Source organism: Diadema antillarum, unplaced genomic scaffold, assembly GCF_040938485.1.
Source record: "Diadema antillarum isolate AM-2024a unplaced genomic scaffold, OU_Dant_1.0 seq00001108_RagTag, whole genome shotgun sequence".
Taxonomy (NCBI): domain Eukaryota; kingdom Metazoa; phylum Echinodermata; class Echinoidea; order Diadematoida; family Diadematidae; genus Diadema; species Diadema antillarum.
Window position 1 is genome coordinate 187,503 of NW_027271924.1, and position 22,669 is coordinate 210,171.

A 22,669-nucleotide genomic window follows, 5' to 3' on the forward strand; every position below is an offset into this window, starting at 1 on the left:
TACAGTCCCTTTAAGCTGCGTGCATGTTAGAAGTGTGTTTGTTAGCTCGAAAGTCTCGTAGTTTAATAGCGTACACTCAAGCAGTCTCATTGCACGAACCAGGATTTGACATTGCAGTGTTACATGTGTCATGTGTAAGGCAAACAGCTGTGTACCTGTTGTGGGTAACTGTGTTACCTGTAGACTATAACAGCCGCTTCCTTCTTTCAGTCAGTGATAAGAGGATTTTACAAAACCTTTTGCTTGTTTGATTTAGATTTGAATAGTTGTTTTTTTTTCTTTTAATTTTTGAATTTTTCTTTGCTATTAAAATTAGTATAACATTAATAGAAATGTTCCAAAAAATAATCATATGGTACCTTGAAAATTATTACATGTATGTACTAATAATACAATACAGTGCAGTGTTTGAACATGGTTTGCCATGTGCCAAGTCTATGGCGTCTTCAAAATATTTTGAGGGAACAGGTGAACCCTTATCATGCTCATTCACTTTTGATACAAAAGCACTATAAATATCCGCTGCCAAATTTCTTCTTGTAAAAAGAAGAGTAATGGGTTCAAGTGTTAGCCTTCCCCTACAGACAAATAATGATGAACTGGAATGCTCCGGAATTTTCTTACTGACGGAATCAGTCATTCATACAAAACTGTCTGCCAAGATCTCTAAAGCACGGCTGCTGGCACAGCCAAGGCTGTCTGCAGATTCTGTTAAGGATTAAAATGAATGATACACCCTGCAAGGTGTGCCAGTAAATGCCATCTTGGTACCGTGTTGAAGGCAGGGAAATTGTGAACATGGCATGCTAAGGGAGCATCCTTTGCAGATGGACGTGGGGTTGTTTGTTCAGGCCAGCCCCAAAGATGATTCATGGCTACTTTCCTTCTCAAGAATTGTGATTTGTGTTAACACATTAGCATCTATGAAAGGGAATGTGAATGTCTGTGAAGTATAAACTCAAAGTTATTCCTCTCTGTATCTTGCCACCCATATGGGGACAAGTATGATGAAATTTGAGTTTCGAGGGTTCCTGTCACAGCATATCCACAGGTGCACTCAGCATTGATCCTTGCCTAGTGAAAAAGTATTGCTGACAATACAAAATTAATGATATAGTGCTACAAAAGTTTCTCGGTGTGTCTGTATTGACAATATATTGCATGAAGATAATCGCTCGGATGATATTACACAAAGACAGAGATAGTGCTGTGAATATAAAGACATGCGGGATCCTGGCCCATTGATGACATGAGTAAAACCCCCTTTTTCCCCTATCTGTTGAACAGGGCATAGCAGACACCATGGGAAGAGTAACGGTCACTGATGGCAACTATGAAGATGAAACATACCAAGAAGGTAACATTCTAATCTATAGAAAATTTTACAAGACTTTGGTAATTTGTAATTTGTCTCCTCCAGTGCACAAGTGTTCTTTTTGTCACTTTGTATTCACATCATGAAATTTCACAGAAACCAAGGCTTCAGTATGTATTTGTACTCAAATCATTTTCTTCAGACCCAAAAGCTCATGGGAAATCTTAGATTAATCTTTACTCTGGCTGTTTTTGGTTCTCCCACCTCCCTAGTTAAACTTCATCGAATAGAATGATAGTCTTCTTTATCCAGAGTCTGATGGCAACTATGGGGAGACCTAGTAGTGTTCTAACCTGATGAAGATTAGTCACAAGTATTTTAGGGCTGGGGTAAATGGGTATTATAAGGGTTATTTGAATTGTGTTGGAGTGTAAGGTTTGTGTTATACATCAAGCCATAGAGTCATGTTGTGTGTCACTCGTGAAATCAGTTGTATATTAGCTCCTTGAGATATCGTGGCCCAGATGTTACCAGCCCATTATCATCCAGTTGCTGTTGTGTTTTGTTTCAGAAGACCAGCAAGACGTCCTCGTACCTCTACTGACAGAGCTGTCCAACCACAATGGAAGGTGAGAATTTTAAAATCCTAATCTTTGTACATATGAATTGATCCCAAATCACTAGCCAATCTCCGTTGAAGTCCATGCATGGATTGGGTATTAGAAAGGTGTCGGTGTGGTAGTCCCAAAGTAGTGCATATGTGTAGTCTTATTTCAAGTCAAGAAGTGCAGACAGATTGATATTCCTAGTTTTACATTTGTGTCTAGTCTTCTTTCAAGTCTGTGAGAATGGGAGAAAAATAAAATGTACTTCATGGTAGCCAACTGAAAAACCCTGACAAATTTATGTAGTTAGGAATGTTGCTTTAGGCAGATCTGGGATGAACACAATTAGATGGCTGCAAAGATGAATAGATAGATTGATAGATGGATCTCATGATTAATGATCAGATGATAGATGTAGATATATGGATAGAAGGACAGAAGCATTTAATGATAAGAAGGAGGGTCAGTAGAAGGCAGATATATCCAAAACATACGTACAGCTGTACATACAAACATACTGTACATATACACGCATGCATTGATATATTGAATAAGAGAGAGAGAAACGGACAGACAAACAGTCAACCTCACTGGCTCCTCCCGACAAATTCCCAGGTTTGAGGAGAGGAAGAGTGCCATGATGCAGCTGATCAGACTGACGCGATCGGAGAGCCTCTCCCTCTGGGACGACCACTTCAAGACGGTCCTACTCCTCATGCTGGAGACCCTTGGAGACGTAGAGGTGAGCTGGACACTGGGCTGGGATTTCCCTTAGTAAACTCTTTCTTTGCCATAGTGTAAACTTCTCGTGTGCCAGATTCTGAGACTACAGTCCATTAGCGCCTTTGGAAAATATTCTGTTTTTCATTGTCATATAACTTTTCTTTAATAAAAGCGTTGATGCTAGAAATGCAAAACAGCATAATTGTAGAGAAAATTGTAAGCTTTGCTGTGATGTGAATTCTCTGACAAAGCTCTGGTTATTTATCTTGCAAATGGCCAGTATTCAAAACAGATCAGTTTGTGTGTGTTCATGCGGTTGAGCAAAACGTTTGAAGTTGGCAGTCTGTCGACTTAAGTTGGGCATGCCAGTGTGGCACACAAAGAGTTATAGTCTAGCAGCCAGAAAGGGTCCCCGTGCACCCCCCCTAAAACAAAATTCTACGATATGTTCGAAGATCGTCAGAACCTGTATTTTCCGAATCCGGTTGTCGCCAGCGGAAAAAAAGGTTGCGCGCGCGTCTTATTTGCATATTTCTAAGATGGCCGCCGCCCGTTGCTAGGAGACGGATTATTTTTGAATAACTTTAGTTAGGAATAACAAATTACCATAAAAATGGTATCATTTTGAAGAGAATTAAATTTCCTACAAGCTGATACCCCATTTGATGGGATAAATAGTTGTTGTCATGAAATATTAAGGAAGGAATTATGTTTTTTAGCATTTTTCTAAAAAGATAGGGAATTTGGTTATAATGTTCTTTTCCATACATCTAATATGCATTTACAAATAACATTTGAAATTTCCTAAAATTATCCCCCAGTCATAGCTATTATCATGTGAAAACGGCTTTCCAATACACCAATTCCTTTAAAAGTTACACGACATTAAAGGGGATAAGGTTCAATAGGTTTTACAGCAATATTATTTTAAGGGTTATAATGTCTCCGCGCGCAATTGCGTAGGTTCTGTATCTGGGGTTTGTTGTAGATCACTGCTATCTATTGATCAAATCTCATCGAAATCGGCGAAGAAAGAAAGAAAAATTACACTTTCTATTCCTTATATGAAATAAAAATGTTTTTTTTTTCTATTCTGTGTTACCAAACTCAATCCATTCAGCTTCCCATATGAACAGTTTCTTGTCTTTTTGGATTCCCTCCAAAATCACAACTTATCTGATATTAAAAAGTTAAAGAAAAAAAATTGACGTGACAGTTTCCTCTTATTGGAAGATTAAAGTGAAAAAAAAGAAGAATCTTATGCTAAAAGCCCTAAGAAATAAAGAACTTGTTAAATGGCCTTTCAGAGTTTAAAATGAAACATGGCTATCTTACTTTTTCATAACAAAATGAAGGGAAGTATCTGTGTAGTTCATGTCGGCCCATACTGGGTTACTATTCTTCAGAAATGATCCCCGTGCACCCCCCCCCCCCCAAAAAAAAAAATCTACAATGTGTTCGAAGATCGTCAGAACCTGTATTTTGCGAATCTGCTTGTCGCCAGCGGAAAAAGGGTTGCGCGTGCGTCTAATTTGCATACTTCTAAGATGGCCGCCGCCCGTTGCTAGGATACGGATTATTTTTGAATAACTTTAGTTAAGAATATCAAATTACCATAAAAATGGTATCATATTAAAGAGAATTAGATTTCCTACAAGTTGATACCCCGTTTTATGTAATAAATAGTTGTTGTTATGAAATACTAAGGAAGGATTTTTTTTTTACATTTTTCCCAAGAAATACAGATTTCAGTAATGTTTTTTCCATACATTTAATTTCTGTTTACAAATAACATCGGAATTTTCCTTAAGTTAAACCCCATAAATAAGTATTATTATGTGAAAGCGGCTATTCAATACACCAATTCCTTTAAAAGTTACACGACATTAAAGGGAAAAGGTTCAATACGGTTATACAGAAATTTAAGGGTAATGTCGACGGCCGCACTTGCGTAACGCGTGTAATACTATAATAATCATTGCAAGTATGAGACCCTATCACTTCTTACATCCAAATTATTGATTAAATATCATTACATCTTGTGGAATATGAAAGCAAATTAAATCTTTTATTCGCTATCACCTTTGATCTACTCAGCTTCACTTTTAGTTTACGTCTTTTTTCATCAAATAGAATAAAGGCCTTACGAGAGGTGTAATTTCATGACGGCCGAAACGGGCTTACCTGGATAGGGGTTTCCAACATATCGATATTAATCAAACTTCTCTTCATCAACTCTCATTCTTCTGATCATCTTCACACACATACTCACACCTCCAATATCACACACAGGCATTCATGCACGGGAAATGAGCTCAGTCGTGAATTTCGTGAATTTATTCAATACGCCATTAATGCATTCATGGAACATCAAACTCGAATGCTTTATTTAGATGTCGAAATAAGAGTTACATGTATACCGCACAAGCGAAATATTTCTCACCATGCTCTAGCAGGAAATCAATTTATTTTTTTAAGATAAGATCGCACATACGTGTTCTCATTCTTTGGTGGTTCGCCTGATGGTTTTTAAACATATTGCTCACACGTTTATTATTGCCAAGAAACTAATAGATAGATTACAAATACCAAGGAATGGCATTGATAAAAACGAATAGTTGCAAGTCAAATCCAGTCGCTTTCAAATTCTGTTTTTTTTTTATAAAAAATGATTTCATGCACTTAACTTTATTACATGGGTTGATTTAAATACAACGTAAACTTGGTTGTTGAATCCGTTAGGAGTGACTAATAATCAATATTATACAAAAATGAGAGAGAGAGAAAAAAAATGTTATGGTTAAGTAGACCATGGATCTATAAAACATGAGGGAAATGTCTGAGGGAACATTAACCATGCATGCGTGTATGTATGTATGTGTGCATGTATATACTATAACTATGTATATATAATATATCTATATCTATATATAAATATATAAATATATATATATATATATATATATATATATATATATACAAATATATATATATATATATATATATATCACGTTTATATTTATGCAGGTTTGTATACTTTTGTGTTGTGTGTGTTTGTGTTCAAGGATGGTTGTGTATGACTAATGTGTTAAACATTAGACATATTCAGAGTGTAAATGTTTAACCACAACGAATACAATATTTTCATGTTTTCCACAGAAATTAGACATCTATTATAATTAGATAAATTTGCTAAAATGATTTGAAGTGTATCTGCTATAGGCGCATCTGACGTGCAATCCACTTTATAGAGCGCATGTAAGTTCCGCTGGAATAACAACTCATGCATGAGTTAAATACACCATCCAATGTTTTCAGATATCCATGCCCTACTCGTCCGCCGGTCCTTTTTAGATAGAGTAACTATAAATGTGCATGATCGATACCCAAAAGATTATTGACATTGCACGTTAAACACTTTCACTAGGTTGCCATTGTCGCGAGTCTCGATATGCTAATACATGTATACTATCTACCACAAATCGATTCTTAGTCTACGAGTGACCGTGGTGATCTTATCATGGCTTATCACATCTTGAGGTCTATGGTGGTAATCGTGTTGATCGTAGAAGAATTATTGGACTGTTTGAAAAATTACTACGATCAACACAATGTCTTTGACTGACATCAAGATTTGATTATCTGATGATCAGCACGATTAGTCCGCGAGTAAGACCACGATTTCGGGCGAATCGAGAAAGTGGACCCAGCTTAGTGAATGCCACGAGAGTGGTAACGTACCATAAAGATAATCAACACGACAGTTTCAATACCGTACATATCAATATTTACATATCTTCCAAGATTACTTCACCTATGTAATCTAGATTCTTTTGTATGCCTCCGCCAAGAAGTGGTGCCGGAGGCATTATGTTTTCGGGTTGTCCGTCCTTCCGTCCGTCCTTCTCTCCGTCCGTAATGAATTTTGTGGACAGCGTAACAAAAAAAAAAAAAAAAAAAACCCTGAAATTTGGCATGTATGTGTATTGGGGGTGAAATTCTGCCTATCAACTTTTGGGTGCACATGCTCAAGGTCAAAAGTCAAAAGGTCGAGGTCAAATGCTTAAAATTTCACTATTTCCCTCATATCTCTGCAATGCCTAAAGATATTTTCTTGAAACTTAGTGTATACAGGTATTACCCAATTAAAATTCACTGGTAAAAGTTTGGGGTCATAAGGTTAAGGTCAAATGTGAAAAGGTCAAGTGAAAATGTTAAAATTTTACTTTTTTTCTCTGTATCTTGGATATTGTTCAAGGTATCTTCATGTCAGGTCAGGATGATCTGCTACTGGTACCCTGTAGCCCAGTACAACCTGTTTCAGGGTCGGATTGTCGGCGACTAAACCGGCAAACCCACCAGTCTCCAACTGGAGAATGGTGAGGAGGGTGGCTGGACACCCTGGTGGAACTAAAAACAAGATCTATCTTAAGGGCATCGACTCTGGAGAGTCAACGATGGCCATCCAGCAATGCAGAAGGACCCGGCCACCCACTGCATTTTCTTGGCCACGATAGTTCTTATGAGAGTTCGTAAACATTGTGGAAAACCGGCATCTGATGGTGGGACCCGCAGGCCAGATGATGCGTCAATGGCTACTGGGGAAGAGGAGCGTGTTGCACCGACTAGGCACAGCTGTAAGGACGCAGAATATACTGCCGATAATCCTGTGCATGAAAGGAGCAGCACAAACCTGAGAAAACCTAGAAATATAGGGACATGGAATGTTCAAGGAATGAATGCTGACAAGATGGAGATCATCATAACCCGAATGGGAGAACAAAATATCAGTGTGCTTGGTATTTCAGAGACTTGGTGGCTCAACCAAGGTCGTTTCACTACCGAAGATGGCTACACAGTTGTGTATTCAGGCAAAGACGGCGGAAAGAGGGAACACGGAGTAGGCTTCATCCTGGACAAAAACTCGGCTAAGTCTTTCTTGGGTTTCAACCCAATAAGCAAAAGAATTATTACTCTCAGACTGGAAGGTCACCCATTTAACATCTCCGTCATCCAGGTCTATGCGCCAACATCTACTGCATCTGATGAAGCCATGGAAGACTTATGATCAGCTCCAAGATACTCTTGACAAGATTCCGAACAAAGATGTTCTTGTGATAATGGGAGACTGGAATGCAAAAATTGGCAAATCAGTGACCAAGTCTAAGATCGTCGGAAAATATGGATTGGGAGAAAGAAATGAACGTGGAGATAGTTTGGAAGATTTCTGCCAAGCTAATGACCTGATTGTTGGAAACACTTTCTTCCAGCAGCACCCCCGAAGACTATGGACATGGAAGAGTCCCGGGGACAATGTTAGAAACCGGATTGACTATATTCTCGTTAAAAGAAGATGGCGCTCTTCACTGCTCAGTGTTCGGACAAGACCAGGTGCAGACTGTGGGAGTGACCACCAGCTTCTGGTTGCACAGCTGAAACTAAAGCTCAAAGTAAAGAAGAAAGAGACACCACCATTAAGGTTTGATGTAGACAACATACCGGAACAGTACACTGTTAGTGTGAGCAATAGATTTCAGGCACTTCTTCAGATTGATGATGAAGAGCTGTCTCCCAATGAACTGTGGGAAGGAATGAAAGAAGCAGTGTTAAGCACAGTTAAGGAGGTCATCCCAAAGAAGAAGAAGAAGAAGCAACCATGGTTATCCAGAACAACATTAGAACTGACTTGCTGACAAGAGACAGGATGCGAGGAAGAGAGGGGATATGGCTGAGTGGCGAAGACAACACAAAGAAGTGTCAAAAGCAGTTAGAGCTGATCAACGTGCCTTCGTTGAGAGAAAATGTGAGGAGATAGAAAGAGCAGGGAGTGATTCTAAGAGGGTGTATGCTCTGGTCAAAGAAAATGACTCAAAAACCATCAGCAAGGTCAGATGTCATCAATGACAGAAATGGTACCACCTTAACAGAGAGCACAGACATAAAGAACAGATGGGCCTAGTACTGCAAGGAGCTCTACGAGCAGAAGACCCAGGCAGACTCTGCCAACAGCAACCTAGGGGAACAAGAGTTAGAACCACCCCCGTTATTGGAGGAAGTGCGCCAAGCAATGAGAGAAATTAGGAACGGGAAATCACCAGGCTGGGATGATATCCCAGGCGAGTTATGGAAAGCCTCTGGTGAGGAAGGCATAAACATCACGTGGAAACTATGTGACAGAATCTGGAGGAATGTAGAATGGCCCGAGGACTGGGGAAGAGCGGTCTTTATCCCGATACCTAAAAAAGGAAATGTAAAGGAGTGCTCAAACCATCGCACCATTAGTTTGATAAGCCATGCCAGCAAAATACTACTCAAGATCATCAACAACAGAATGAAACGGCAGATGGAAAATGAGATATCTGAAGAGCAGGCTGGTTTTAGAGCAGGAAGAGGCACGTGAGACCATATCATCAACATCAGAAACATCATTGAGAATTGCCGAGGACACTCTGTACCACTCTACCTGTGCTTTATAGATTACAGCAAAGCCTTTGATTGTGTCTGTCATGCAAAATTATGGAACACTATGAGAGAAATGGGTTTTCCTAGCCATATAGTGAAGCTCATTAGCAAGCTATATAAAGATCAAGAGTCTACAGTACGAACAAGCAGAGGTGACACAGAATGGTTCAAGATTGGTAGAGGTGTCAGACAGGGATGCATACTATCGCCCCAGCTTTTCAACATCTATGCTGAACGGATTATGAGAGATGCCCTGGGAGATTTCCTTGGTGGAGTGACAATAGGTGGCCAACGGGTAACAAATCTCAGGTATGCGGATGACACCACCCTGGTTTGTAACAACAGAAGAGAATTGATGGATCTACTCAGAGCAGTAAAAATAGCAAGTGAAGAGAGGGGGCTAATGCTACATACTAGAAAGACTAAGATCATGGTTGTAGATGGAGAACGGAGTTTTGCAGATGGTGTCTTTTCTCTAGATGGTGATGCCATTGAAGAGGTGGAAAGCTTCGAGTTCCTGGGTTCCATCATAAACACCAAAGGGGACTGCTCACAGGAGATTAAACGAAGACTAGCAATGGCCCGGAATATGGTACAAAGTATGACAAAGCTCTGGAAAAGTAAACTCCCTTCCTCCCTCAAGGTCCGGCTACTAAGATCTACAGCCTTTGCCGTGGCATCATATGGCTCAGAATCCTGGACAATGAAGTCAGCAGACAAGAAGAGACTGGATTCGTTTGAGATGTGGGGCTATCGTAGGATACTGAGGATACCATGGAAAGAAAGAAGAACAAATACATGGGTGCTAGAGGAGCTTGGAGTGGAAAAGAAACTACGGGCTGATATTGTGGCCAGAAAATTGACATATTTTGGCCATGCTACCAGACATCACTGCCTGCAGAAAACAATCATCCAGGGAATGGTTGAGGGAAAACGTAAAAGAGGAAGACCCGCAGCAAGCTGGCTTGATGACATCAAACAGGTGACTGGAGCAAGCATTACAGAGGCTACCAGAGCTGCCGCTGACCGCAGACAATGGCGTTCTCTCATCCGAACCACACCTGCATATTTGTATGCTACGTGACTAGAGAGAGAGAGAGATCTTCATGGAACATAGTATATATTATGCATGTACTGACTGGAAGTGATTATCTAGGGAATTTGGGGTTCATGGGGTCAAAGGTCAAGGGCAACACTTCAAAATTTTACTATTTCCCTCATATTTATGCAATGCCAGCAGGACTTAAACTTGGTGTATGCATGTATAACCCAAAATAGAGATTCTCTGGCAATTTCTTTTTTTTTTTTTGCCAAAAAGGTCAAAGATCAAGGATCAAGAGAAAGTGCTGAACTTGCTTCTTCCTCCATGTCTCGGAAGTGGCTCATGGTATCTTGAAACTTAGTACATATTTATGCATGTTCTGCCTGACAGTGATTCTCTTATGAATTTTAGGGTCAAAGGCCAGATGAAAATGGTAACAATTTTCTACTCAATACAAAAATTGCACTTTTTCTCCATACCTTGAAAATTACTTAATGCATAAACTTATGAAAGGGCCAAAGTCAAGTTAAAGTCCTAAAATTCCCAAATACATGCTCTCCTATTCATCCAATTAGATCTAGGTCAAGGAAGGTGACCATTTTGAATTTTGAATGGAAACAATGTCATTATCGTTTTCAAATTCCCAGTAACAGGGCATTTAATCTTGTTGCTTTCGCGTGGCCTTTCTTTCTATGATATACAAGAAGTAAATTTGTTATTGCTTTCAGCAATAACAAATTGGGGCCCGTTTATCTATATCATGACGAACCTCCGGAATAACGAACCTTTGGGGGAAAAAATGAACCTTCGGAATAATAAACTATAACTACTATTGTTATATTGTACAAGCTTTAACGCCGACATCTATTAACCTACTATATTACTACTTTCACTCTTTGAAAGGAAACACGCCAACAACCAACGACACAACAGGAATGGAAACAATGGCATTATCGTTTTCAAATTCCCAGTAACAGGGCATTTAATCTTGTTGCTTTCGCGTGGCCTTTCTTTCTATAATATACAAGAAGTAAATGTGTTATTGCTTTCAGCAATAACTAATTTGGGCCCGTTTATCTATATCATGACGAATCTCCGGAATAATGAACCTTTGGGGGAAAAAATGAACCTTCGGAATAATAAACTGTGACCAATATTGTTATATTGTACAAGCTTTAACGCCGACATCTATTAACCTACTACTACTTTCACTCTTTGAAAGGAAACACGCCAACAACCAACGACACAACAGGAATGGAAACAATGTCATTATTGTTTTCAAATTCCCAGTAACAGAGCATTAATCTTGTTACTTTCGCGTGGCCATTCTTTCTATAATATACAATAAGTAAATTTGTTATTGCTTTCAGCCGGCAGCATAGCTTTCGATGGTTTGTGATATCATTAGAATTAAAACATTGAGCTCTCCATAGCTGACAATTGTAAAGTAGTAGCCCGCCAAAGTTGGATTACCTTTTTTTGATACGCACTGTATAACCTGAAAAAAAAAAAACAGATTTATTGGGTTTTTATCAATTGTACATTATAGCCACTCAAATAATGATGTATTGTTTGAGTTAGTCTTCGTACACCACTTAATTACCAACTGCTAATAGTAGTCGTAATCTTCGTTGTAATATTAAACTAGAAATGTCGCTATGACGACTGGTATGCCTCCGCCATAATGCATGATTCTCCTAATAGGTCTATAGTACATGTGGACAATGTGTGATTACATTTTCACAAAATTGGCAAAATATTATAATGGCATGTTTGTCACAAATGTGTTGAATGGTCACCTTCCTTGACCTAGGTTTAATTGGATGAATAGGAGAGCATGTATTTCACTTGATCTTTGACCTTTGACCTATCGTAGATTTTTTTTTTGGGGGGGGGGGGATGCACGGGGACCATTTCTGAAGAATTTATGATGTAACCCAGTATGGGCCGACATGAACTACACAGATACTTCCCTTCATTTTGTTATAAAAAAATAAGATAGCCATGTTTCATTTTAAACTCTGAAAGGTCATTTAACAAGTTCTTTATTTCTTAGCGCTTTTAGCATAAGATTCTTCTTTTTTTTCACTTTAATCTTACAATAAGAGGAAACTGTCACGTAATTTTTTTTCTTTAACTTTTTAATATCAGATAAGTTGTGATTAATTTCACGTTCTTGGAGGGAATCCAAAAAGACAAGAAACTGTTCATATGGGAAGCTGAATGGATTGAGTTTGGTAACACAGAATAGAAAAAAAACATTTTTATTTCATATAAGGAATAGAAAGTGTAATTTTTCTTTCTTTCTTCGCCGATTTCGATGAGATTTGATCAATAGATAGCAGTGATCTACAACAAACCCCACATACAGAACCTACGCAATTGCGCGCGGAGACATTGTAACCCTTCAATATTGCTGTAAAACCTATTGAACCATATCCCCTTTAATGTCGTGTAACTTTTAAAGGAATTGATGTATTGGAAAGCCGTTTTCACATGATAATAGCTATGTTTTGGGGATAATTATAGGAAAATTCAAATGTTATTTGTAAATGCATATTAAATGTATGGAAAAGAACATTATAACCAAATTCCCTATCTTTTTAGAAAAATGCTAAAAAACATAATTCCTTCCTTAATATTTCATGACAACATCTATCTATCCCATCAAATGGGGTATCAGCTTGTAGGAAATTTAATTCTCTTCAAAATGATACCATTTTTATGGTAATTTGTTATTCCTAACTAAAGTTATTCAAAAATAATCCGTCTCCTAGCAACGGGCGGCGCCCATCTTAGAAATATGCAAATTAGACGCGCGCGCAACCTTTTTTTCCGCTGGCGACAACCGGATTCGGAAAATACAGGTTCTGACGATCTCCGAACATATCGTAGAATTTTGTTTTAAGGGGGGTGCACGGGGACCCTTTCTGGCTGCTAGACTATTAACCCTAACTTACCTGGGCTATTTAGCGAGCTTGAATTCCTGGGGGGGGGGGGGGGCATTATGGCCCCCCCCCCCCTTCAGATCTCGGCCGTTGATCGCGCGATCACCGCAAAATTTTGCATGAACATAAAGCCGGATGTAATCTACAAGACTGCTAAGTTAAATTTTCAAAAAATTTGCATTTTCTATTCTAAATCCATTAATTATGCAAATATATGCAAAAAACCTCATTTTTGTCTGTAATTGGCTTATAAAAGCTTATGGAATGCTGATTTTTGGTGTAAATATTCCTAGTGACATTCCAAACATTTCTGTGTAAAAAAAAATTCAGTATCAAAATTGATTTCTTATGTTTTTTATTGTTTTATCAATTTTTTAATGTATTTCCTTGTTTTTTCGAACTTTTGTTTTTGTTGTTTTTTTCAACAGAATTTGTCATACACATTTTTTGAAGCATAGTTATACTAAAATAAATTGATTTCAGCCATTAAAATTAAAAATATGAATCTTTATATGAATTAATTGAAAAAACACAATTTGTATTGACTTTGTACACAAAATCACGTTTTTGAGCAATTTTGGGGTTGACGAAAATTTTTTGAAGGGGCGTGGCTTCGGAACGGTATGCCCGGGCGCGACAAATTTGGTCTCAAAAGTTGCGCGAGACTTGAAAGTAAAAAGTCAGCGAGCGGCGCGGTCAAAAAATTTTGCGCCCCGGAATGGTCGCGGAATTTGTCGAGGGGGGGGGGGGGGGCCATTATGGCCGCCCCCCCCCCCCCCCCCCCCAGGTAAGTTAGGGTTAAAGGTATAATTTACCATTTGCAGATGAAATGAAAACCCAGCATTAGTGCTTCAAAATAGTTCTGAAATGTGAGTTAGGGATAGAAACAACCAATGTAAAAGTTTGAACCAGTATAATGGGTGTTAAGTATTGTTCAATATACAAAATGTGAACAATACTTAATAATAAAAACGTTTTCAGACTAAACCGTGTACAGTTATGGTTTAATGAGAAAAATAGTGATATCTCCTGATATTTTAGGCTTTACTGTAAAAATTTTATGTGGTAGGATGTTTTGTGATACAACTGACCAACACATACAATAAATGTATGCATCAAAAGTGATATCTTGAACATTTTTGAAATCACAGCTCCAAAAGGTAAACTGGACCTTTATAAGGAAGGTAACAACATCCTCTGGATATTAGCTCAGATTTTGAGTAATCTATAAACACCAAAGCTGTTCAACTGTGTGTTTGTTTTTCATCAATGATCTCTATTCACTCTGTCTGAAACTGACCTGAGAAGCCAACATTTAACGGGACATTTATCGTGTCAGGGCAAACAACCACAGCTGCTGCAAAAAGTGACCCATGTACTTTGGAGCAAAGAGCCAGGATGCCGGTGTCTGTGTTAACTATGTAGAGATAGGATCATCAGTCTCTCAGCTCTAGCTGAACTCGTGCCAGTGAAAGAAGTGCAATGGAGCTAACTTTGATTAAATACTGACTGACTCAGATGGACACCCATTCCTGTCCCAGCCCAGAGGACAATTGGCTGTGTATCTGTTTGTTGTTGTTTAGGTTTTTCCCCAGTTTTCTTGAGAGTTTGGGTTCCAAACAAACTGGGCATACAAGTTAAATGAACCTAAACATTTTTTCTTTGAGGAACAGAGTGAATATTCATCTATTTATGTGAATATTGCTAATAGTGATTTTTTTATTTTTAGCCTTTTCATAAATACCAGTATTTATTATGCATAGAGACAAGGGTCAAGTGAAAATGGAAGGTCTTCCAACTTGTCACCTAGGTATCTACAAGTCTTACAAGGACATACTATTGTTCAAAGTGTGGCACTGGCCATAATGAAATCTAGAGAAATGTACAGTTCCAATATGTTTCAACAAAGCAAATCCCCCCTCCCCCAGCATTTGTTTCTTTAATTAAGCGTAGTCTTGGAAATAATTGCTGTTTTCATCACCACTTCCCAGGCATCGATCCGTGCCATGGCGCTGCGAGTCCTTCGGGAGATCCTGCGAAACCAGCCGGAGAGGTTCAGGGACTACGCCGAGCTGACTATCCTCAAGATTCTGGAGGCCCACAGAGACCCTCAAAGCGAGGTACGATAACATGGTGCATAGTTCTTTCAATGTCTAGCGGTCTTTTGTTGCTCTATACAAGTCCTTGATCAGTTCATTAGCTGTATGTTATCTCTGTTGTAGTCATTTTTATTTGTGTGTGCATTTTTCCTCTTAGACCACTGACATTGTTATGGAAAGGTGGGGGAATTTACAAAGAAAATCTAATTACAATGTATTGATCAAAAAGCAGTTTATTATCACTTCAAGTTAACTTTGAGATTATTTATGCTTGTCGTATCGACAAATGACTCTTCTGTTTTGTGGTGTGTTTTTTTTTTCTGTAGTGTTCCATTTATTCAAGGCAATGTTACCTTCATTTGTAGATTTCAAAGTCAATAGGTCTTTCAGTATTCAAGAGGTTCAGTGACAACTTCTATGTAATATGTTTTCCATGTGTTGTGCTCAATGGAAAGTGTGTCTGTAGGTGTAGAGTTGAAGCTCTCTTCCATGGAGGGAGAGGGGCAGAGGCTCGAACCTCGGCTTGTAGTGGATGAAAAGATATCAACAAGGTGCATGAAAGATAAGGGTATGGAGGGTCCCTGACTTTTGACGTGGTACCCAGCCTACCAAATGATTCTCTGTCTTTTGCCCCCCTTTCCTCTCTGCCTTCACCCGTACCACACCTCTCTGTGCAGGTGGTTCGCCAGGCTGAAGAGACTTCGGCCACCCTGGCCAACTCCATCGCCCCGAACCAGTGTGTGAGGGTCCTGTGCCCGATCATCCAGACCGCTGACTGTCCCATCAACCAGGCAGCCATCAAGATGCTGACCAAGGTAAGCCTTCCATCGTCGTCGGTTTGTTCCGTTTAAAAAATAAAATCTCACTCACATAGTACTGTTGATGAAAGATTTATGATTTGTGGTAGCTCACCAAGCTTGAAAGTGTTCAACTAGAAATAAGCTGGGAGCTTACTGGCTCTTTACTGAGTTACTAGAATAAAGAGATTTTTCTTTTTTCACCCAGTAGCCATGCTCCAACATGTAGTTGCGGTTTTTTATGAATTATAGTTGATGTAAGCACTGACTCTTTTTAGCTCACCTGAGCCAAAGGCTCAAGTGAGCTATTGCGATCGCCCTTCGTCCGGCGTCCGTCGTGCGTCGTCCGTCGTGCGTCGTGCGTCGTGCGTAAACTTTTTACATTTTCATCTTCTTCTTGAAAACCCCAAGACCAATTTTCATCAAACTTGGCAGGTAGCATCCCTAGGGGGTTAGGAACTCAATTTGTTAAAATGGGCACCATGCCCTACCCAGGGGGCCCCCAGGGGGGCCCAAACCCCCCAAAATTAAGGAATCTGTAAAAATCTTCTTCTCTAGAACCAGAAGTGATAGAGCTAAGTTAATACTATGAGTTAGTACATTGATGACTGTAGTTTCAAGTTTGTTCATGGCAGAATCAGGGGTGCCCCCCTTGGGACCCAGGGGAGGGGGGTGGGGAAGGGTTCTGATGGGGCCTAAATTGTACATTTTCATCTTCTTCTTGAGAACCCCATGACCCATTTTCACCAAACTTGGCAGGTAGCATCCCTAGGGGGTTAGGAACTCAATTTGTTAAAATGGGCACCATGCCCTACCCAGGGGGCCCCCAGGGGGCCCAAACCCCCCAAAGTTAAGGAATCTGCAAAAATCTTCTTCTCTAGAACCAGAAGTGATAGAGCTAAGTTAATACTATGAGTCAATACATTGATGACTGTAGTTTCAAGTTTGTTCATGGCAGAATCAGGGGTGCCCCCCTTGGGACCCAGGGGATGGGTGAGGAGGGGTCCTAATGGGGCCTAAATTGTACATTTTTATCTTCTTCTTGAGAACCCCATGACCCATTTTCACCAAACTTGGCAGGTAGCATCCCTAGGGGGTTAGGAACTCAATTTGTTAAAATGGGTACCATGCCCCACCCAGGGGGCCCCCAGGGGGCCCAAACCCCCCAAAATGAAGGAATCTTTTAAAATCTTCTCTAGAATCAGAAGTTATAGAGCTGAGATAATACTATGAGTGAGTACATTAATGACTGTAGTTTCTAGTTTGTTCATAGGAGATCCAGGGATGCCCCTCTTGGGTAGGGGGGGGGGGGGGTGGTTGGAAGGGTCCAAATGGGGGCCTGAATTGTACATTTTCATCTTCTTCCTGAAAACCTCATGATGGATTTTTGTCAAACTTGGCAGATAGCATCCCTAGGGGGTCAGGATCTCAATTTATCAAAATGGGCACCATGCCCCACCCAGAGGGCCCCAGGGGGCCCCAATCCCCCCAAATTAAGGAATCTTAAAAAAATTGGGCCCTTATTGTACATTTTCATCTTCTACTTGAGAATGCCTGGTCAAATTTTGGTAGAGCTGTGAATAATTTAGATTAGTGACTGCGTGAAAGGTGAACTTGCGATACTCAGGTGAGCGCTAGACCCGCGGGTCTCTTGTTCTAAAGTTGGGCTCAGAATGTGGAAGACATGCATTTTGAAGAAAGAAATCATGTCATATGATTTATGTCTTTTGTGAATAGAAATGCTGAAGAAAAAATGGAAAGATTGCATTTCGTAGTTTTATGTTTTGATTATTTGTGGAATGTAGTTTACTCTGATATTAGAGTGTAATTGCTGTGAGAAAAATGTACATGCTAATGTCCTCACTGTGTAATTTTTGATTTATGATATTGCACCTCTGTACCATAAACCATATTTTGATAACACACTCATCTAGATGCAGTTACTTTGTTTTTGTGTGAAGGTGCTATCACAACTATAAGAATGCACTAGCATTATTTAGGTTTAGAGCAAAGAGTACACTGTATGTGATAAGTTTGATTACAAAATGAGTTAACTCCATTGTTAAATTTGAGATATATATGTGCAATTAAAGCTGCAAAAACAAACACTAATGAGAAAATGTGGGATATTTTTAATCATAACTTCCAAGAATATTTGTTATATGACAAGTGAGGTGTCACTAGAGATGTTTTATTTTGCTCCATCTGATGATGGACTTAAGTGGACCAAAGTGTTCACCAGTGGTACTTAACCAGTTTTGTGATGAAATTCTTCGCGTGTTGGTCTGTGCAAGGCTCCTGCTGGTAGCACATGTTTCGTAGCAAGAGATTAATGATCAATCTCTCCTGTTAACCCATCTCTGATTCCCTCCCCCTTCCATCTTTCCTCTCTGCTTCCACCAGGTTGTCGAGTTGATGTCAGAGGCGGAGGTCGTGGAGATTCTGGGCGAGGTCATCCCGGTGCTCCTCAAATCGTACGACCACCCGGAGAGCAGCGTCCGCAAGGCCAGTGTCTTCTGTCTGGTGGCCATCTATGGGGTCATCGGGGACCAGCTCAAGGACAGACTGTCCGACCTCCCGGGCAGCAAGGTGAGGCAGAGGGGGGCAGCTACCGGTAGCTATTATAGCATGAGTAGCGAGAATCCTGTGATCTCACTGGTCGAGAACTATGTGTTGATTTTTTACTAGCCACACACTTAGTCACAGTGGTAAACATGTTATTGCGCACTTGTTGCAAGAGTATGCACACTTGTAGCAAAGGTTCATGCACTGAGCAATAGTTTGCGCACTCAGTACGAGACGCCTATTGGCTCAAAAATCATGCATCCAGTCATTACTAGATGCATGATTTTGAAGTACTGAATGCATGATTTTCGGGCTCTCGTCTATGGCAAGCCAAAAGGAAACATGATAGAAAAATGGATTTGTGGCAAGAAAATTACCCATTCTATAGCACAGATGATGCACATGTCTTTTCGTGCGTCAGTCACAATAGTGTGCATGCGGTAATTATGGAATTTAGCATAAACCCACTTGGCTTTGCGTTGTGGGCTAAGCATTCCATAGTTACCTTATGCACACAATTACGACTGACACACTCAGAACTGTACGTCATTTGTGTACTGTAGATATCTACCATCCATTACACCCCTGTCCCTCTTGTGGCTTGGCAAACTTCAAAGCCGTTAAACTTAAGGTGTGACTCCCCACACCCATCTTGAATTGACTCTCACAAATGACATAGGATTAGGTGGACGGAAAGATGGATGAGTCACCGTGGTCAAACATGAAATGAGATAGTTATGGAATATTTGGAGTCTTGTTTGATATCGTGGATGAGTTTATCAACGTGTTAGTTCCAACCCTCGTTCGACGTTTTGTGATAATCTGTGTTTTTGTTTGTTTCATTTCCTCCTCCCAGATGAAATTACTCAACCTCTACATCAAGCGAGCTCAAGCAGAGAAGGATGCACAGACACCGTCGCCTAGCAGCCCCTCAGCACTGTCCACTGGGAGTAGGTAACCAGCCACAGGGCGGGGCAGCCCAACCCCCCCCTCCCAATCCCCCATCCCCCCCCCCCCTCCCCAATCCCCCATCCCCCATCTCAACCCCTCAAGGCGGCCTTTCACTCCACAGAGGTTGCCAGCAGGAAGACTGAATGGGCAACAGCTCATCTAGAAGCACAAACTGTGAGGGGATGTATACTCTCCAAATACCAATAGAAACAGACTTTGTCTTGCTGCATGTGACGTGTATTAATTAAAGGTGAAGGGTATATCATACACTGTATCTCAAGCTGGTGGTCCCACGCCCAAGAATAATTGTTGTATCAGGCATGGAGGGGCATTGGCGTTTATGCACACACTAAAACAATAACCGATATTGATAGTTACTCTCAGCTGTGCATACTCGATAATCGCTTTCACAAGTCACAGTCATTATCTCAAATTGGACATGGCTATTATTACACGGCTGTTTGCTTTCTGTTTGCTTTAGAAATATATCTTGGTAGTTGATATATGGAAGACCAATTCCCCCAGTTTACCAACAGGCATTTCTTCTAAATCCAGGCCAACTAAACCTCCCTCTCCTCACTCATACTCTGTTAATCAGCTGATGTCTCAGTCAGCACAGAATTGATACTTTCAGTCAGTGTCAATGGTGGTTTATAAGAAATATTTCAAGGCAAGTTATCAGTATACCTTGTCTAACTCACTCTTCTTTCTTTGTTGTGTTTAGAATGTGTGTCGATTGCAGTCAAATCAGCTACAGCGTCTTGTATCTTTTTATTTGTTAAAGTAGACATGTGCATGCCAGGAATTCAGGGCAGGTTGAATGCAACAGTTTTGTCTTAGTTGCTTTACACTAAATGGTTCCTGTTTTATACTCATCTCATTGTTCTACCGGTATAAGTGATAGATATATATACATGTAAGAAACTCTTTGAATACACTTGTAGCGTAATCCAAACGAGATTTCCCACCAGCCTCCACAATCACGGGTTATCTCTCTCTGTACTAGCTGTTTATCTCTCACATACTCTATTACATGTCGAGATATTCTCTCATCAAATGACCTCGCCACATCTCTATCAGACGAGTGAGCTAAAATACTTGTATTTCCCTGACTGATATACTCGTGATTAAGGTATCGCACACAGGAATTGCTCGAGATGATAACCCTCTCTATGCCAATGAACCCTTTGTGTATAATTTCGCACACAAACCTATGGACAAGTAATGAATGTGGGAGTCAGAGGGTTAATCCAACCATACATGTATGTGTATTAGATTGTGTATCTCTCAGCAGGATTTCAATGTCACAGGATATAAGCTGATTACACAAGTGTGATAAATTTTCAATCACCATCTGGCTATTAGCAAGACAAGTGTTATTTCTGTCATTTTAAGGTACCTACTACAGCTAGTATTTCTCCATATATCCATCTTCACTTCACAGCAGATTGTGTTTGAATGCACATTTCACATAGCCTGTTTTGTAATGCTGCATATTCGTGCGGCACTCGATCTCTAACAAATTAACTCTGGATGTGGTTTTGCTTGTAGGAGGAAAATGCGAGCACACTCCTGTAAAACCAGAAATTTTCGCTTAAAATTTCGTTTGCCAAATTCTGCCAGAGCCAAGATTCGCAAAATTAAAATGCATGCAAAAGTTCTTACCTACACTGTTCAATTGTATGCATTAAATGCCAGTGGCAGTTCGCAAAAAATTTTATGCCGGGAAAAAGGCCGTTGGCTCAATTCGCAAAGATTTCATACCACGAAAAATTCTTGCTTTACAGTATGTTTTGTGGCAAGTATTTGTCCTCACAATGTATTCGTGAATCACACATCAGTTTTTGACCAGATGTTCTGCTCAAAAATTTATAACGAGTTTCCGTTGCAGGTAGCAGTGATATATGCAGCGTGAAGGGATTACTTTGTAATCATGTGTTCCCCAAGTAGAAGAGAATAAAATGTCATCATGTTTCAGTATAGTCCTATACTAGTCATGTACAGCAAATATATGTTCAGAAAGAAGTTTCCACACGTCAGTTTTGGTCATGCATGTATGTAGAGCAATTCACCAACCTATCAATCTAGTGTGAGTTCAAGTTTCCTTGTCCTTGCACCCCCCCTCCCCCTTACAAACATTATTTCTGTAATTGTAAATGCCAATGTGTCAGACTAAAAACCGTCCACAGAGCAGATCATTCCCATACAACAAGCAAGCTAACAGAAAGTTGAAAAAAACAAAAAACACACACACACACACACACACACACACACACACACACACACACATTGGGCAACTGTAAGAAGGAAAGGCATGAAGGCTGTGGAACAAAACCTACTAGAGACAATTCTTTTTCTCTTTCTCTGTGCTACAAGGGAGAAATTGTTAAGAACCAAGGGGTTTTCATGATTCTTTTTGGGAGAAATTCAAACACCTCAAGATTTGCTCCTATGTGATAGGTTTAATAGTTTTATTTTTTTTAATTGATTTTTTTTAACCACCTGGATTCAGTCAGCGCTTGTCAAGACAGACTTGCTGCGTGTGCATTCAGCATCCCTTTTACCTGCATTATGTTGATGGTGATTTGGGGATTAGTCCTTCATTTCAAGACATCACCAACAAATCAACAAAGAGTAGAGAAATGCCAGATTCAGGGATAAAAGGAGGAAAAAAACCTTGCAACTTTCAAACAGGGGATTTCATGCACGAATGATAAAGTCTGATGTGTTGTCAAAGGGACAAAGAAATCCTTGCTCTCACTGAGAAGAAGTCCACCGATGTATGTCCACGCCTTGTTTTTTTCCTTCCTAAGGGTGAGCTGTACTCTCCAGCCCTCTCCCGTTGCAGAAACTCGATCAGTGTTTGGAAAAGTTATTCACTGCTTACCACATGTTTTCAGACTTGTGGGGTGTTGCAAGAAAGTTGTAATCAATTGCAAATAATTGCTAATTTGAAACAACCATTCTGATTGGCTCAGGGTCTGCCCTATTAAGAAGACATGCATGCAACAATGATTTTGATTGGCCAGTAACAATCAGTTGCAAGTTGCAATTGATTGCAACTTTCTTGCAACACCCCATTGGTCTGTAATGTACTTTGGCCTCGGGCTCCATAAGTTAGGCTCGTACATGATGATTTGTCCAGGCGTTCAGGGGTCAAAG

The 22,669-nt window shown here is 39.9% G+C and overlaps 1 protein-coding gene across 1 annotated transcript in view; it reads left to right on the plus strand.

Moving 5' to 3' along the window:
• The window catches only part of LOC139743818 (CLIP-associating protein 2-like), a 90,688-nt gene extending 71,151 nt beyond the window's left edge, over positions 1-19,537 (plus strand). The window contains exons 27-33 of the mRNA XM_071654275.1: positions 1,288-1,395; positions 1,850-1,944; positions 2,536-2,662; positions 15,087-15,215; positions 15,872-16,009; positions 18,395-18,580; positions 19,413-19,537. Of these exons, the coding sequence (XP_071510376.1) occupies positions 1,288-1,395; positions 1,850-1,944; positions 2,536-2,662; positions 15,087-15,215; positions 15,872-16,009; positions 18,395-18,580; positions 19,413-19,514 (885 nt within the window). The 3' untranslated portion in view covers positions 19,515-19,537. The remainder of the gene's footprint in view (positions 1-1,287; positions 1,396-1,849; positions 1,945-2,535; positions 2,663-15,086; positions 15,216-15,871; positions 16,010-18,394; positions 18,581-19,412) is intronic.
• The last annotated feature ends 3,132 nt before the right edge of the window (positions 19,538-22,669 follow it).